The sequence below is a fragment of the Canis lupus genome, chromosome 8, assembly GCF_011100685.1.
Source record: "Canis lupus familiaris isolate Mischka breed German Shepherd chromosome 8, alternate assembly UU_Cfam_GSD_1.0, whole genome shotgun sequence".
NCBI classification, from domain to species: Eukaryota; Metazoa; Chordata; class Mammalia; order Carnivora; family Canidae; genus Canis; species Canis lupus.
The window spans coordinates 70,450,586-70,467,638 of NC_049229.1; the positions used below are offsets into that span (position 1 = coordinate 70,450,586).

Sequence of the window (17,053 nt, forward strand, 5' to 3'; positions counted from 1 at the left end):
ACACAGTCCCTCTGGCCACTCACTGTCCTGGATGCTTGTGGTTGGTAGCATTCAGTTAACAGTCAGTCCCCTGGGAGAACCCAAGGCCAGTGGCTCCCTCCACACCGAGAAGTACTTACATGTTTGGCAGCTATACCTTTGGACCAGTGAGTCCTGCCTCCAGGCAGCTTTTCTCACCCATGCTTTCAAGGAGTCCCAGAACATTGCTTCGTTATAGATCTCTGGCTTTCAAATCAGGGTCTTTGGAGTACTTGAGTTTTGCACAGCTGCCTTGACCAAGAGCCCAGTGTACCAGATGAGCAAAGCAAGGCAGAGCAAGGAACTTACTAGCTTTTTTTTTTTAAACTAACAACTAAAAACTAACACTCTTTATTAGTAGTGAAAAAATTTGAGCTATAATTTTTACAAATTTCCCAAAATACCAAAGATAAAATTTTGTTTTCATTAAAACACAGCAGTGGCAGTGGTACTTGTAAATTCTGATTGGCTATAGTAACTACATGACCCGCCTTCACCAGACCTGTTCCTGGTAGCCTGCTGTGAGTGTATCACATATTCAGCTTCTCAGAAGGTGTCCCCACCCCCGACCCCCCAAATCCACAAGGACAGGTTCAGTCTCACCTGCTTGCTTCCTAGTTTTCTTTACAAGCCCTGTGTCTCCAGCACTGTAGTGTGTCCTGCAGTTCCCTATCCTTGTCCTCTTATTGCCTCCAGGATATTGGGAACTTAACAGTAGGCAAGCTTAGAAACTAGATTCCTGTCATCATTTTATTTTTATTTGAGAGAGAGCGCATGTGTATGAGCAGGGAGAGGGGCAGAGGTAGAGGGAGAAGCCGACTTCCGATGGAGTGCTCAATCCCAGGACCCTGAAATCATGACCTGAGCTGAAGGCAGAAACCCAACTGATTGAACCACCCAGGTGCCCCTCATGTTATTATTTTAAAAATCAATGTAATTAAATGTTCTAGAGGAATTTTTTTGACTTTTGTCTTTGTTTTTTTTTTTTTTTTTTTTTTTTTTTAAGTAATCTGTATACCCAACATGGAGCTTGCACTCATAACCTCAAAGAGTCCCCTCACTCTACCAACTGAGATGCCAGGCGCCCCCAGAGGAATTTTTTTTACATGTAGCGGTGCCATATCTTTGAGGAGTTTTATATTTAATATCAAAATCTTGGATTGTTTAAGCTATCCAGAATTCAGATTCTTAAGTTTTTCCATTTGTAGAAAATGAAAATTCCTGGTAAAAGCTAATTCTACCCCTTGGAGTCAGCCCAGCCCAACAAAACCTGGTGTTTTCTCACCATGGTCTCTGGCCTGATACACACACATGTCACTCTTCTTCCATTAAGACTGGTGGAGGATGAGGAAAGGCGCTGGACGGACGAGAACATCGATATGGTTGCTCTGAAGCACTTTCCCAACATAGACAAAGAGAAGGCGATGAGCCGGCCCATCTTGTACAGCAACTGGTTGTCAAAGGTAACAAATCTATGTCATTTCAGATATACTTCCTCCTTTCATTTTAGTAAGAATTTTCTTCTAATCAAAACTTTTTCCTGAAGCACCCAGTAAGTGTGAAGCATTGGTTATAGGCACAATGCACTACATATTTGCTGATGATTTAGGGCAGATAATCCCAGGAGTGTGGCTGGGGCTGTCTGACCAGCCGTGTTTCTTACTCCCATGAGGTGGTTGATAGAAGAGCCATGCCATTCCAGCCAGCAGGGGTCATGGCTTCCATGTGTTTGTAGCAGAAAGAGTCTTTCTCTTTGCTTTCACTTTCCTTACACTATAAAAATGAGCTAATGCTCTGGTTTCTCTTTCGATCGTATAACTCTTTCCCCTTTTAAAAATGAGCTAATTATAAATAATTTGTGTGAAAATGCTTCATATACTATTATACTAAATAAAGTTGACATTTCTAGAATAGCTGTGAGCTGTCCTTTTTCCAAAAGAGAGTAGGATGTTTCAGTAAGTTGTTGTTTTGATATGCATTTCATTCGGTAGGTAGTGTGGACACATGGATGAGTGAAGATTTGCTGTAGGGAGCTCTCAGTCCAACAGGAGAGACAGGTGGAAACAGCTCTGTCTGGGTAGAGATCTCGGTGGAGCTAACCGTGACATTGGGTCTTTTGGGTTTTTGTTTTTTTTGGTTTTTTTAAAAGATGTTATTTATTCATGAGAGAAACAGAGAGAGGCAGAGACATAGGGAGACATAGGGGGAGCCCGATATAGGACTTGATCTGGGGACCCCAGTATCATGCCTGGGCCAAAGGTAGACGCTCAACCACTGAGCCACCTAGGCATCCCTGGCATTGGGACTTTTTTTTTTTTCTCTCTGACATTAGGTCTTAAAGGGGTTTGTACACCTTCGTCAGGAAGGACATGCTAGGCAGATGGCTGCATGGAAGCAAAAAATAGCAAGATAGGTTTGGTGCTGTTGGAATTTTGTTTATTTCTGGACTCTAGATTCTAATCCTTTTCATTTATAGGCACCATCTTCTCCCAGTGGTTCATCTGTCACTGTCCTTAGGGTGTCTTTTGAAGAGCAAATGATGTTAATGCCCTGTTACTTAAACCCATGATCAGGGGATCCCTGGGCTCAGTGGTTGAGCATCTGCCTTTGGCTCAGGGCGTGATCCTGGACTCCCAGGATCGAGTCCCACATCAGGCTCCCTGCATGGAGCCTACTTCTCCCTCTGCCTGTGTCTCAGCCTCTCTCTCTCTGTGCCTCTCATGAATAAATAAAATCTTAAAAAAAACAAAAATGATTAATTGATGATTGTGTATATTTGTGGAGTGAGCTACAAGTCCATTTTCAGTTTTTCCTGGGGAGTGTCCATTGTCCTAACACTGGACCCAGCACTGTTGGATAATCCTCTACTTGGCAGCATCTCTGGGTCATTACGGGTTCTCTGCATGCACAGGTCTATTTTAGAGGCTCTCTACTGTTCTACTGATTGTCACTTCCTGTGCTCAGACTGCATGGCCCTGATAGCATAGCCCTGATAGGACCCTTATGGACATCTTGACCATCCTTGGCACTTTCCTCTAGTCATGTTGTGCTAAAACCACCACTACTGTCCACCCTTGAGATTGAGGCCGGGACTACATTGACTTTCTCTTTCAATTTGGATGGAACTGACATTTTTACAGTAGTTTGCTTTTCTCTGCAGGGTGGTCTCTGTCTTCATTTATTTAGGCCCTTCTGTGAGGTCTTTCAGTGAAGTTTAGAGAAAGAAAGAAATCTTTCTCTACAAATATTTTCCATGGGGGCAGCCTGGGTGGCTCAGCAGCTTAGCGCTGCTTTTGGCCCGGGGCCTGATCCTGGAGGCCCGGGATCAAGTCCCACATCGGGCTACCTGCATGGAGCCTGCTTCTCCCTCTGCCTGTGTCTCTGCCTCTCTCTCTTTCTCTCTCTCTCTGCGTCTCATGAATGAATAAATGAAATCTTTAAGGGCAGCCCTGGTGGCTTAGCGGTTTAGCGCCACCTTCAGCCTGGGGTGTGATCCAGGAGACCCGGGGTCCAGTCCCATGTCGGGCTCCCTGCATGGAGCCTGCTTCTCCCTCTGCCTGTGTCTCTCATGAATAAATAAATAAAATATTTAAGTAAATAAATAAATCTTTAAAAAAAAAACAAATATTTTCCATGGTTCTAGATTCAGTCCTAATTAAGCTTTTGTTGTTATGTTATTAATGATACCTTCTTTTGTAGCATTTTTTAAGGATTTTTTTTTTTTTTTTAAGATTTTATTTATTAATGAGAGACCTGCAGAGGGAGAAGCAGGCTTCCTGCAGGGAGCCTGATGCGGGACTCGATCCCAGGACCCTGGGATCATGCCCTAAGCCAAAGGCACTTAGTCGCTGAGCCACCCAGGGTGTCTTTAAAGATTTTATTTTTAAACAATCCCTACACTCAACATGGAGCTCGAACTCACAATCCTATTATCAAGAGTTGCATGCTCCAGTGACTGAACCAGCCAGGCACTCCTCTTTTGTTGCATTTTTTAAATAGTTTCTTAGTACATGGAAATTTTTTTTTTTTTTTTAAGTACGCTCCACGCCCAGTGTGTGTCTTAAACTCACAACCCCGAGATCAAGAGTCTCACATTGTACCTACTGAGCCAGCCAGGCACATCTGAGCATATGAAAATATAATTGGTGTAATAACGAAGGTAATGTCTTCTTAGTAATTTGGGTCTTACCTTTTTTTCTCCAGGATTACATCCCAGTAGACCAGGAAGAACTAAGAGATTATGTCAAAGCTCGGCTGAAAGTCTTCTATGAAGAAGAACTTGACGTCCCCTTGGTCCTCTTTAATGAAGTGTTAGACCACGTGCTCAGGATTGACCGGTGAGTTTGTTGCAGCCTTACGACTGCCTAAGCTGCTGTTAAATATAGTGGTGGGGATCCTGTCAGGCCTCCCAGCTGACCTTGGAGCTCCAACTCCTCTGCAAAGTGACCATCCCCCCTTCTAAGTCCAGCTTCTTTGTCCCATACTTGTCTATTGTGCAGCACTTACTTGGCTTCTGCTAGCAGTCTGTTCCTACTGTGATTGAAAACTCGGTAGAATCGGGTCTGTCTGCCTCTTGCCATCTGATTATCTGGAGGACAGGACCATGTCCTAGTGATCTTTGCACCTCCTCCAGACCTAGCAGATAGCAGATTGCTCAACAACTGTTTAACGTACAAGATAAACACATTAAAAATGTTGTAGGTTAACTCCTGAAAAAGTTTAGGACCTAAGTGTCAAAGGGGAAACGGAGCATAAAAGCCTTGAAATGTATCTTTTCTGATGTTTCAGAATATTCCGCCAACCTCAAGGCCACTTGCTTCTGATTGGTGTCAGTGGAGCGGGAAAAACCACCCTGTCCCGCTTTGTGGCCTGGATGAATGGTTTGAGCGTGTACCAGATTAAGGTGGGTCTAGTTGACACTTCTTAATCCCAGTAACCGACTCCTGATTCCTGCACATGGCTCCTTGAATGAGAATGGACCTAACCTGCCAACTGCTTCTGTAGGTGCATAGAAAGTATACAGGGGAAGACTTTGATGAAGATCTTCGCACAGTGTTGAGACGTTCTGGCTGTAAGAATGAAAAGATAGCATTTATAATGGATGAATCCAACGTATTAGATTCTGGATTCCTGGAGCGAATGAATACCCTTCTGGCCAATGGGGAAGTAAGTGCCACATTACACTGTGTTGTGTATTAGTGGCAGCAGGTTAAAAGGATCAGTTAGTAGTAATGCTCTCATTGGCTAGGTTCCTGGCCTCTTCGAAGGAGATGAGTATGCCACCCTGATGACCCAGTGTAAAGAGGGGGCCCAGAAGGAGGGCTTGATGCTGGACTCGCATGAGGAACTCTACAAATGGTTCACCAGCCAGGTCATCCGCAACCTTCATGTTGTCTTCACCATGAACCCATCCTCAGAGGGGCTCAAGGACCGCGCAGCCACTTCGCCAGCACTTTTCAACAGGTATGCTGATGTTTGCTCAGCTCTGGTTCACAAGAGCCAATTTCTTCCCAAGGGGCAAACCCTGCTCTTGGGAGCTATTTGAGACATGGGCATCTTTTTCAGGTGTGTGTTGAATTGGTTTGGGGACTGGTCCACTGAAGCACTATATCAAGTGGGCAAAGAATTCACAAGTAAAATGGACCTGGAGAAGCCAAATTACATTGTGCCTGATTACATGCCAGTTGTGTATGACAAACTTCCACAGCCACCATCACATCGGGAAGCTATTGTAAATAGCTGTGTATTTGTTCATCAGACTCTTCACCAGGTTGGTTCCATTTTGAGGTCATGGGGAAAAAAAAAACTAAACATCCTGCTAACATAAAAGTAAACCAATGAAGAAGAGACCATAGGGTACCTGGTATTATGCACAGTGCCATTGCCTGTTCTTACCTCTGTCAGCGGTGACTCCTCCTCGTTACCAGGCTGCACCTTCTGGGGTCATTGACCTTCACTGCCTTATGGCTTCTGCCTCTGTAAAACGTTCTTCTCTGCTTTTGTTATCTCACTGCCAGTGTGTGTTGGGGAGGGTGCTGATTCTCCATTCAGATCAGAGGTCAGCAAGTTTTTCCTGGAAAAAGCCAGAGCGTTCATGGTTTAGGCTTTGTGGACCAGGAGGGTCTCTTAACTACTCGGCCCTGCCTTGGTACACAAAGCCTCCACAGCCTGCATATGTACACATGGGTAGGGCTGTGTGCACTAGTGCTCCGTGTGCAGAAAACATGCAGTGGCAGGATTTGGCTCATTGGCCAGGGTTTGGAGACCCTGGCTTTAGACTCCTTATCATGGGAGAGTCCAATCTCCCATCTGAAAGGCTTTGTAAAAACCGCTGTGAGTCTGTGGGTGTTCCGTTGATCACTTCCTTGCCACACCTGCAGATCTCCATTGCCTCCAGAATGTGGCCTGGCCCTGGCTTCCCTTGGTGGTGTCCTACTGCCTTACATGAGCCTGAGGGGCCAGAGCAGCTGGTCACACAGCTGTGCCACTTGCCCTTGTCCTGGTGCCATCTCTTATGTTGGTGTCCATGGGAAATAAGCAGGAGGCAAGAGATAGAGCACACACGACCCCAGTTGTAGAGCTGTTCACACGGAGTACGTGTGTGAGGTCACCGAGGTTACCTCTGTGTTGCAGGGAAGTTTGGGAAAGCTTAGGGGTCTCAGGGGCTCCCTGAGATCTCGTAGGAGGCTGAGCTGAGATCCCAGCTCAACTGTGACTTCTGAGGGCTCCATCCATGCACCAAATCACCGGGCATCCCTATAGGCAGAGCAGTTAGCTTTTGGAGGTTAAATCACGGAGAACGTCCCGAAGAGTGAAAAGATTTACCTATTTTCTAAAAGGCTAATGCTCGGCTGGCAAAGCGAGGGGGCAGGACGATGGCCATCACGCCCCGCCACTACCTGGACTTCATTAACCATTATGCCAACCTGTTCCATGAGAAGCGGAGCGAGCTGGAGGAGCAGCAGATGCATTTGAATGTTGGGCTCAGAAAAATCAAAGAAACGGTTGACCAGGTACCTCCCAGGGGTTCGCTTCAGTCATGGGCAGGGGGCTGGTGTGAGGACCCCTTTCCAGGTAATTTCTGCACGATTCTGTTTTCCTAACACGGCGTCTGTCCCTCAGGTGGAGGAGCTCCGGCGTGATCTGAGGATAAAGAGCCAAGAGCTGGAGGTAAAGAACGCGGCCGCAAACGACAAGCTGAAGAAGATGGTGAAAGACCAGCAGGAGGCAGAGAAAAAGAAGGTATGTGTGCTTCAGGAGCCTTCGCCCAGCTGGGCCCCCGCTGGCAGTCTGTGGGGAGAGCAGGAAGTGTAGTCTGGGTGGTCTTCAGGGTTTGATGGGTTGGGGCGGCGGTGTCTGGGGGAGGTCAGGAGTGTCGTTCAGGAGTCACTCAGCAAAGTAACCAGTACTGCAGCCAAGCCCTTCTTCCGTTTTAGGTGATGAGCCAAGAAATTCAGGAACAGCTGCATAAGCAGCAGGAAGTGATAGCAGACAAACAAATGAGTGTCAAAGAAGATCTGGACAAGGTGGAGCCTGCTGTCATTGAGGCCCAGAATGGTACGTCAGTGCTGTCAGAGGTCTGGCTTTTTAGAAAGGGTGCTCCATCCGTGGTGCTGTGGAGAGTTGGCTGAGCATGGTAAATACCCGAAGGCTTTCCTGAACACTGGAGATTGTCTTCTTCTTCTTTTTTTTGGAGATTGTCTTCATCTCATAAAGCAAAGTTCTTGTAATGCTGCTTTGCTTTCACCGGAGTAGAACTCTTCTTAGGAGAGACAGCTGACAACATAAGGTTTATGTGGATACATGTTTTTGTTTTTAAGATCCAGTGATAATTACGTGAATGTGCTATTACAAATTCCTGACTTGAATGTTACCAGAAATGCCCTGAAGCGTGCGTGTTGCCCTAGTGTGCCCTGGCCGGGCTGGCGACCACAAACTTATGCGCTGATAGTGCTGGCCTCTGTTCTTCCTCCACCAGGCACCTGCAGGACGCTGTAGCAGCAACCGAGCAGGCCCCTGACCTGTCCTCCCTCGTGGCCTGCTGGCGTTTGTTTCAGACATGAAGTCCCCTACTATAGGACGGGAGAAAGTGACACACGCTGTCCAAACTATAGATTTTCCTTAAGAGTCAGATTTAGATGGGAACTTAATAGAGTTCTCACTTCCGAGTAACCACTGAGAAAGTATTAAAATATTTAAATCATTTAAGTTTATGGAGGTAAATAAGCTAATGGGGTCCTATGAGACATTCCTGAAAGCAGCATCTTGCTGTATCCAGAATGTTTAGTGTGGGGTCAGTACAGCAAGCTCTTCATAATTCTTCATAATTATTTAAAAGGTCAGCTACTTAACACTGTTCCAGGGGGTTTAAAGATAGAAAGTCTTGCTCACTTGGACCTTCTGAGCAGTGGCCCCTTCCTCATCAGAGCCACAGCTCTGCTGTGCCGCAGCCCCCTTACTGTGCTCACTCTGTCACCTTCCCACCCCTACCTCTTCTGCTGCCCCTGTGCTCAGCGGTGAAATCAATCAAGAAGCAGCACCTGGTGGAGGTGCGGTCCATGGCCAACCCTCCCGCTGCCGTGAAGCTGGCGCTCGAGTCCATCTGCCTGCTGCTGGGAGAGAGCACCACAGACTGGAAGCAGATCCGCTCCATCATCATGAGGGAAAACTTCATCCCCACCATCGTCAACTTCTCTGCAGAGGAGATCAGGTGAGCGTTGCCAGGAAGGATGTAGAAGACAGTGCTCAGGTGTTGGGAGGTTTTCCTGCTATTGTGTGGCCCTGTCACTGTGGCCTGGCATCACTAGAAGGCGGCATCTGTTAGGTTAATGCCTTTCAGGCTGGTTCCTTCAAAGTAGTAGTCAGATTTCTTCTTCCCATCCCTGGCAGTAATGTTCTGATTCCTTGACCGCTGTGAGCCGAATCCTACCCCATCCCCACAAATACTTGCGAGCGCCTCCACACCACACAGCTGATGTCAGACACTGCCTCACGTCAGGGGAGGGTGGGGGCAGGAGGGTCAGAGGCCTTCCTGGCAGCAGTTGCCACTGTTACATGGAACATGGGTGGGTCTGGTTGTGGGGGCAGTGGATGGGAACCAGCCTTCACATTTTGGGTTCCTAAAAACTCTACTACGTTCACTCTACATGTGCTTAGAACTACAATTCCTTTTTTTGCAGTGATGCCATAAGAGAGAAGATGAAGAAAAACTACATGTCCAACCCAAGCTACAACTACGAGATTGTGAACCGGGCATCCCTGGCCTGTGGGCCAATGGTGAAATGGGCAATTGCACAGGTAGCCAGTGTAACCGGGAGCTCCTGTATGAAAAGCCACTGCCAGGCTGGTCACTTGTGAAGGATAACTACCATTTGTCTTCCTCAGCTTAACTATGCCGACATGTTAAAGCGAGTGGAGCCCCTACGCAATGAGCTGCAGAAGCTGGAGGATGACGCCAAGGACAACCAGCAGAAGGCCAATGAGGTAGAGCAGATGATCCGGGACCTGGAAGCCAGCATCGCCCGCTACAAGGAAGAGTACGCCGTCCTCATCTCAGAGGCCCAGGCCATCAAAGCAGACCTGGCTGCTGTTGAAGCAAAAGTAAGATTGTCATCAAACATGTGCCATTTTACTGCTGACTCCCCTCAATTCTGTCTTTGTGGGGTTTAACACGAGGTGCTCCTAGGGCTTAACACACATTCTCATGTGTGTGCCCCACATTCATCTCCGCCAGCTAGCTTTTTTGTGTCTGACCGGTCGTGCTGGCTTCCCTGAGTATTTTCTGAGTGGCATTGATTAGGACAGGTGGATACCAGGAGGCGATCTGCAGCCAGTGAGCCCCCTCTCCACACCAGTCCCCAGCCTGGCTGTTTGCCTGCCTCTATTTCAGTGGAGTCACCAAAGGCCTGGTTGTCTGTCCAGGCCTCATGCCCACTGCTGTGTCTATCACCAAGCCAATACTCCTCCTGAATTCGCAGAATATTCTCCTCTTCTGCCAGCAGTGTTTTTTCCCTCTGGCCAACCCTCCACTCCAGGCCCTCTTCCTGGTCTATCTCCACTCCCTTGTACATCTCAAGGCTGACTCTTGCTTCTTTGCACCCCCTCACACCCTGCTTAGGTTCCTCAGTCGTGGGGGAGCTGGGTCCCATCTCCTCTGGGACTGTGAACAACTAGAGTCTGTTTCTGTCTCTAGCCCACCCAGAGTCCTGTGGAGGAACAGATTTTCACTTTATGGTATAAATCCTGTTTGATTTTCCCTTTAGGTAAACCGGAGTACTGCTCTCCTGAAGAGTTTGTCTGCTGAACGTGAACGATGGGAAAAAACAAGTGAGACTTTCAAAAACCAGATGTCCACTATTGCTGGGGACTGCCTCTTGTCAGCGGCGTTCATTGCCTATGCGGGTTACTTTGACCAGCAGATGCGCCAAAACTTGTTCACCACTTGGTCCCACCACTTGCAGCAAGCCAACATCCAGGTAAGTGTCCATAGGGAATTCCAAACAGGTGTTAAAGGCGTGGGCCAGACTGGTGTCCACTCACCTGTTCGAGTCTGGCTTGAAATCACGCACCTGTAGTTCTGAAAAGGAAGGGTAACTTCCCTCACCTTTCAGTTCCGTACAGACATCGCACGGACGGAGTACCTCTCCAATGCTGACGAGCGTCTCCGCTGGCAAGCCAGCTCCTTACCTGCGGATGACCTGTGTACAGAGAATGCCATCATGCTGAAGCGGTTCAACAGGTACGGACTCGCTCAAAGAGAGAGCAGCTTAAAAGTTTCTACGTGCAGTGGTCCCGTTCTTTTGTTTGTTTTTTTCAAAACGCATCTTTGAGGAAATGAATAGAAACTTGGAAGTAGGCAAATGGTGCAGGCAGGCTCAGCGCCCCTCTGACGGTGGGGTGCACATGATCCTCACCCTCACTTCTGACTGTCTGAATTGTTCTGTAAGGAACCTTTGTCATGTAACCTTTCATAGCCGATTGGCAGGGCTGAGAATCAGTGGACAGTGAAACAGACCCTCTCCAAATATTATAACTGAAAATACTTAGCTGAAAAGATTTAAAGGGGAAACTGGTATCTGGTTTATGGCTTAAGAAGCCAGAGTCAGAAGTGGAGGATGACTGGAGGGATGGCAGGCTTAGCACTGGCTCAGGGGGTCCTCAGGGCTCATCCCACATACGGGGCCCCTGGCCCTCGGGAGCTCGAGCTGCCTCTGCGGCAGCTCTCACACCCAGACATCCTTGGTGTTTTTATCTCAGAATCTTCAAATCCTCGAGCCCTTGACGTATATCACTGTCCCAGGGACACAAAGAGGATGAAGACTTGTGGGTGTGATTTATTTTGGGAGCAAACCCTCAGGCTCCATGTCTTGCCAGATGGTGCTGGTGAGATCATCGACCCATGCTCATGGTCTATACAGGGCTGTGTTCATCTCAGTGAGACATACACACTCCTAGGTACTTATTCAACAGTAGCCTGCATATGTGACCAACAGCACACTGAAAGCACCTGTGGTGCTCCTCGTGGGGGCTGGTTCACACGTCACTATGTATATCAGGGGTGGGAGGCTGGGGTCCTTGTAGACCAGACCACTCATACAGTGTGCGTGCAGAGGGCCACTCCAGCAGGCAGTGAGCAATGGGGGCAAGTGCCATGTGAGGGCGAGTGTGGCCCCCCTGTGGACACACGCACCCACACCCACTCCCCCACGTGTGTCTGTAAATACCTGGATCTTTTCCCAAGTACACAGACCAGAAACTGGCAACCAAATACAGGAGAAGGGGGTGGTTTTTCCCACTATCTGCCCTTTCATAGCTTCTAAGTTTTATGCAAGCACGTGTATGTGCAGTACATGTTTTTTAAAAAGTTTTTTAATTGGCAGTGTGACCCTGGGCACCCTGCCATAGCCTCTTAGTATCCCATCTTGTTTGTTCGTAAAAGAAATGTGCTGATGCTGACGGTACCTTCTCACAGGCTCCTTCTGAGAACTAAGTTGCATCTGCCATTTGTCAGGGTCCCTGGTGGTTTAAACCCTTTCTGCCCATGAGCCTTGGGTGCTGCTGCAGCATGGTTGCTGACACCCAAGTTCCTAAAGGGTCTAGAAGGTCAGGAACACATAAAACAGTAACTCTAGTGTAGTGTGCTCAGCATCTGCAGAAAAGCATGTACTGAATGCTGAGACAAGAACCTGTGTCCCCGCGAGAAGAGAAACTTTAACTATAGCCCTGCTCCAGAGAGTCTGTGACTTTGTTAGCTCCTTAAAGAAGACCTTCAAAAAGATGGCTTTAGCATCAACCATTTGTCCTGTTTGTCTTCATGGGAGACTGGAGACTGCACTGGAGCAGTGGGTACGGCATTCCCATTGTCTTTGTCGGGGCTCCTTGAACCTGCTCTATTGCTGCCTCACCTTCAGGTACCCGCTGATCATCGACCCGTCTGGCCAGGCCACAGAATTCATCATGAATGAGTACAAGGACCGCAAGATCACACGCACCAGCTTCTTGGACGATGCCTTCCGGAAGAACTTGGAGAGCGCGCTGAGGTTTGGGAACCCCCTTCTGGTGCAGGTGTGTGCATCCGACAGTTGATAGGACATAAAACTGAAGTATGGGATCTAAACAGTGGTACTTTTTGAACTTTGTAAGACTTTGTTTGATGTCAAAGGTCTGTAAAAAGTCAGTCCAACAAAACAGTATTTGCTTGATCTTGGTCATCACAATCCACTGGAACTTTTGCAGTGATAGAAATGTTCTCTGATCTGTGCTGCCCAGTGTGGTGGACACGTGTGTGGCCAGTGTGACTAAGGAACTGAGTGTTTTAATTAAGGGCCCACAGGTGGCCCGTGCCTACCGTACTGGCCGATGCAGATTCACACGGGTAGGTAGCTTCTGAGGTGCATTTATCTGGAGCAGGAGGGTGGCGTCAATGCACTGTTATTTAGGTGAAAATAAATACTGCAGATCCCTGATGGTTAAACTTCCCATGTGCTACACAGGACGTGGAGAGCTATGACCCAGTGTTGAATCCAGTATTGAACCGCGAGGTTCGGCGAACAGGGGGGAGAGTGCTGATCACCCTCGGCGACCAGGATATAGACTTGTCACCATCATTTGTCATCTTCCTATCCACCCGAGATCCAACCGTAAGGAACGAGATACACCTCAGATACACAGTTGGTGTGGCACTTGGTGTCACAGCTCAGGTGACAAAGTGGACTGTTCTGTTACTCCTTTTGGCAGGTGGAGTTCCCACCAGACTTGTGTTCCCGGGTCACATTTGTCAACTTCACGGTCACCCGTAGCAGTTTACAGAGCCAGTGTCTGAATGAAGTTCTTAAAGCAGAAAGGCCTGACGTGGATGAAAAGCGCTCCGACCTTCTTAAACTTCAAGGTGTGTTTCCTGGGTCCGTAGCTTCAGGAGTTTTGGGGCAGGTCAGGGGTGCACTTTGAAGGGACTAGAGCACGTCAGGTTTGTTCAGGCAACCTCTCCTTCTCAAAGAGCGTAAGTGCTAGTGAACTCGGGATACTGTGATCTTTTAGGGGAATTCCAGCTACGCTTGCGTCAGCTGGAGAAGTCCTTGCTGCAAGCCCTGAATGAGGTGAAGGGGCGCATTCTGGACGATGACACTATCATCACAACTCTGGAGAACCTCAAGAGAGAGGCTGCCGAGGTGACAAGGAAGGTGGAGGAGACAGACATCGTCATGCAGGAGGTGGAGACCGTGTCGCAGCAGTACCTGCCGCTGTCCACCGCCTGCAGCAGCATCTACTTCACCATGGAATCTCTGAAGCAGGTGACCACAGGAGCCCCCTGCTGCAGGACCACATGCTGCCCTCTGCTCTCCCAGCTAACAGCCATCACCCTCTCCCTTCCAGATCCACTTCCTCTACCAGTACTCCCTCCAGTTTTTCCTGGACATTTATCACAACGTGCTGTATGAGAACCCAAACCTCAAGGGCATCACTGACCACACGCAGCGCCTCTCCATCATAACAAAGGATCTCTTCCAGGTAGAGCGCCCAGCACTTGGCTGTCTCCGGGGAGGGAAGCTGGGAGGTGGTTCTCCGGGGACAGCAGCATTGCCTGCTCTTACCTCCAGGTGGCATTCAACCGCGTGGCCAGGGGCATGCTGCACCAGGACCACATCACCTTCGCCATGCTGCTGGCCAGAATCAAGCTGAAGGGCACCATCGGGTAAGGTCGGCCGCCCTACCACACTTGCCCCTGCAGAGCGTCATCATTTTGTGGGTTGCCTACTAGCATTTTATGAGAGCTTAAAGAAGGGGGAAAACTCTTCTAGTGGAGGCAGAAATGAATCTGAGACCCTCGCTAACCTATTGCCCCCTTCCCAGGGAGCCCACCTACGATGCCGAATTCCAGCACTTCTTAAGAGGGAAGGAGATTGTCCTGAGTGCTGGCTCCACACCCAAGATCCAGGGCCTGACCGTGGAGCAGGCTGAGGCGGTTGTGAGGTTGAGCTGTCTCCCTGCATTCAAAGATCTGATTGCAAAGGTTCAGGCTGATGAGGTGAGTGTTCTGAACACTTCCCGGCCTCTTTCCAGGAAATGAGCAGTAAGGAATTGTGTGTGTTGTGTACTCACATCAGCCGTCTGATAGCTTCATCTCAACTTCTCTGCCCTTGAAAATGGGCTCTGCTCCATGGTGATGCTTTCTTTCATGTCTCCACAGCAATTTGGCATCTGGTTGGACAGCAGCTCCCCAGAGCAGACGGTCCCTTACCTCTGGAGTGAAGAAGCCCCCTCAAGTAAGCCCACATCAGGGCCTCCCCTGTGTTTTCATTCTGGACCCAAATGTAAAATTGGGCTTTGCCGCTTGAGTGTGAAGGGACATTTCCAAAAAAGTCGCCAGTTCCTGAAATAAGAATCTCAGGGTTAAAATCAGGTCCTAATGCCTGTTCCAGCTCATGCTTGAAGACCAAGAGAGGCCTAGAAAGGAAGGCCCTTGCCCAACATGAAGGGAGAGATTGACTTGTTCTGAGCGTGGTCCCCAAAGCCCTGTGCTAGCCAGCTTAGGTGGGGCTGCAGCTCAGCCGGGTGAGGCTGGCGATTGCTAGCATCTTCTCTAGACATGGCTAAGAACCTTTAGGTGTTTGACCTGCAATGAACAGGTGTGGGTGGAGTCACTTAAAACTGGTAACAGGGATCCCTGGGTGGCTCAGCAGTTTAGCGCCTGCCTTTGGTCCAGGATGCGATCCTGGAGACCCGGGATCGAGTCCCACATCAGGCTCCTGGCATGGAGCCTGCTTCTCCTTCTACCTGTGTCTCTGCCTCTTTTTCTCTCTATGTCTATCATGAATAAATAAATAAAATCTTTAAAAAAATAATACTGATAACAACAACAAAAAAATAAGTAAGTAAGTAAATAAATAAATAAATAAATAAATAAGTAAATTAAATAAATAAGTAAATAAAACTGGTAACCACCACAGTACCCACAAAGAGGCCCACACTCTAGGTGCTGTCATGGGTGTGTCCGCTGAAGACGGGAGGTGGTGGCAGTCCTTGGGGCAGAGAGGACCAGGAAGGGCAGTGTCATTTCTGAGGTGTCATTTGAGCTGACTCTTGTACACAGAGCATTTGCCAAGCAGAGGCTTGTAGCGAGACCAGTCCTAGCTGGGGTAGCTCAGAGCCTGTGCCATGCCCACCCCCCAACCCTTCCCATGTTGTTTCAGCACCCATCGGGCACGCCATCCACCGCCTGCTCTTGATTCAGGCGTTCCGCCCTGACCGCTTGCTGGCCATGGCCCACATGTTCGTTTCCACAAACCTCGGGGAATCCTTCATGTCCATCATGGAACAGCCGCTCGACCTGACCCACATCGTGGACACTGAGGTATGGCTTTGGCTCCCTAGAGGCTTAGCTACATAACCTGCTCCAACTCCCTGCCACCATCTCCTCATAGGGCCACACCCGCTGCAAACTCCCACTTGGCCAGCCCTGCAGGGCTCTCCCCTCAACAGATGCACACCGTCCAGTGGGATGCTCTCTTGGTTCTAACCTCTTCGTCTATAGGTAAAGCCAAATACTCCCGTCCTGATGTGTTCTGTGCCTGGGTATGATGCCAGCGGTCACGTCGAAGACCTTGCAGCTGAACAGAACACACAGATCACTTCAATTGCGATCGGTAAGGATACTTGATCAGTTTTACCGGCTGAGGCCCCTCAGATTTCATGGTAAACACTGAGGTCTAAGCCTGCTATGCTGACACTAAGCTTTCTGACACCAGGCTCAGCAGAAGGCTTCAACCAAGCAGATAAAGCAATAAATACAGCCGTGAAATCGGGCAGGTAGGTGTATTTTATTTCAGAAAGCCTTAGTTTCCAAGAATTCTGACCGGAAACCTAAAGTGTGGCTGTCGCTCTCTCTCTCCCTTTGTAGGTGGGTGATGCTGAAGAACGTCCACCTGGCCCCAGGGTGGCTGATGCAGCTAGAGAAGAAGCTACACTCCCTGCAGCCACACGCCTGCTTCCGACTCTTTCTTACCATGGAGATCAACCCCAAGGTGCGTGCCTCGTGTGTGTGCTGTGAGTGCTCGTGTGACCTCTTTTCTGTTCTAAACGCCTGTGTGCTTGTGTGTGTGTGTGTGTGCGCGCGCGCGTGCGCATGTGTGTGGTTGAGCTAAAGTGCAAGTGAGCCAGAATGGTGACGGGGGCCGTGTCTGCCTTAGGTGCCTGTGAACCTGCTCCGAGCGGGCCGCATCTTCGTGTTTGAGCCACCCCCGGGGGTGAAGGCCAACATGCTGAGGACGTTCAGCAGCATCCCTGTCTCACGGATATGCAAGGTAAAGTTGCTTTCTCCTGGCACACTGTCGGGATAATCCGAGACGCCAAGTCCCATTGCTGAGTTCAGAAGCAGATCTCCACACCTCTCAGAAACACCAGAGTGGCTAACTGTGCTGGAGATTTTACTGCTTAACTTCAGGCAAAATTCCCTTGCTGTGAAAAAGTCGAAAGAGAAATGTACACGGTGTTTGGTTGCAAGGATGTGACAGTCAGGCTCCCGGGTGAGCAGACGCCT

At 48.8% G+C, this 17,053-nt stretch overlaps 1 protein-coding gene across 1 annotated transcript in view; it reads left to right on the forward strand.

The window, feature by feature from the left end:
* The window catches only part of DYNC1H1 (dynein cytoplasmic 1 heavy chain 1), a 67,766-nt gene that overhangs the window by 45,309 nt on the left and 5,404 nt on the right, over nucleotides 1-17,053 (forward strand). The window contains exons 43-69 of the mRNA XM_038545753.1: nucleotides 1,352-1,481; nucleotides 4,222-4,355; nucleotides 4,807-4,921; nucleotides 5,023-5,184; nucleotides 5,267-5,481; nucleotides 5,584-5,788; nucleotides 6,858-7,031; nucleotides 7,141-7,260; nucleotides 7,455-7,575; nucleotides 8,533-8,728; nucleotides 9,198-9,315; nucleotides 9,403-9,618; nucleotides 10,281-10,493; nucleotides 10,629-10,756; nucleotides 12,429-12,582; nucleotides 13,011-13,157; nucleotides 13,255-13,405; nucleotides 13,555-13,808; nucleotides 13,891-14,025; nucleotides 14,115-14,209; nucleotides 14,368-14,542; nucleotides 14,705-14,780; nucleotides 15,708-15,868; nucleotides 16,049-16,160; nucleotides 16,263-16,323; nucleotides 16,415-16,538; nucleotides 16,704-16,817. Coding sequence (XP_038401681.1) covers nucleotides 1,352-1,481; nucleotides 4,222-4,355; nucleotides 4,807-4,921; nucleotides 5,023-5,184; nucleotides 5,267-5,481; nucleotides 5,584-5,788; nucleotides 6,858-7,031; nucleotides 7,141-7,260; nucleotides 7,455-7,575; nucleotides 8,533-8,728; nucleotides 9,198-9,315; nucleotides 9,403-9,618; nucleotides 10,281-10,493; nucleotides 10,629-10,756; nucleotides 12,429-12,582; nucleotides 13,011-13,157; nucleotides 13,255-13,405; nucleotides 13,555-13,808; nucleotides 13,891-14,025; nucleotides 14,115-14,209; nucleotides 14,368-14,542; nucleotides 14,705-14,780; nucleotides 15,708-15,868; nucleotides 16,049-16,160; nucleotides 16,263-16,323; nucleotides 16,415-16,538; nucleotides 16,704-16,817 — 4,006 coding nt within the window. The remainder of the gene's footprint in view (nucleotides 1-1,351; nucleotides 1,482-4,221; nucleotides 4,356-4,806; nucleotides 4,922-5,022; nucleotides 5,185-5,266; nucleotides 5,482-5,583; nucleotides 5,789-6,857; nucleotides 7,032-7,140; nucleotides 7,261-7,454; nucleotides 7,576-8,532; nucleotides 8,729-9,197; nucleotides 9,316-9,402; nucleotides 9,619-10,280; nucleotides 10,494-10,628; nucleotides 10,757-12,428; nucleotides 12,583-13,010; nucleotides 13,158-13,254; nucleotides 13,406-13,554; nucleotides 13,809-13,890; nucleotides 14,026-14,114; nucleotides 14,210-14,367; nucleotides 14,543-14,704; nucleotides 14,781-15,707; nucleotides 15,869-16,048; nucleotides 16,161-16,262; nucleotides 16,324-16,414; nucleotides 16,539-16,703; nucleotides 16,818-17,053) is intronic.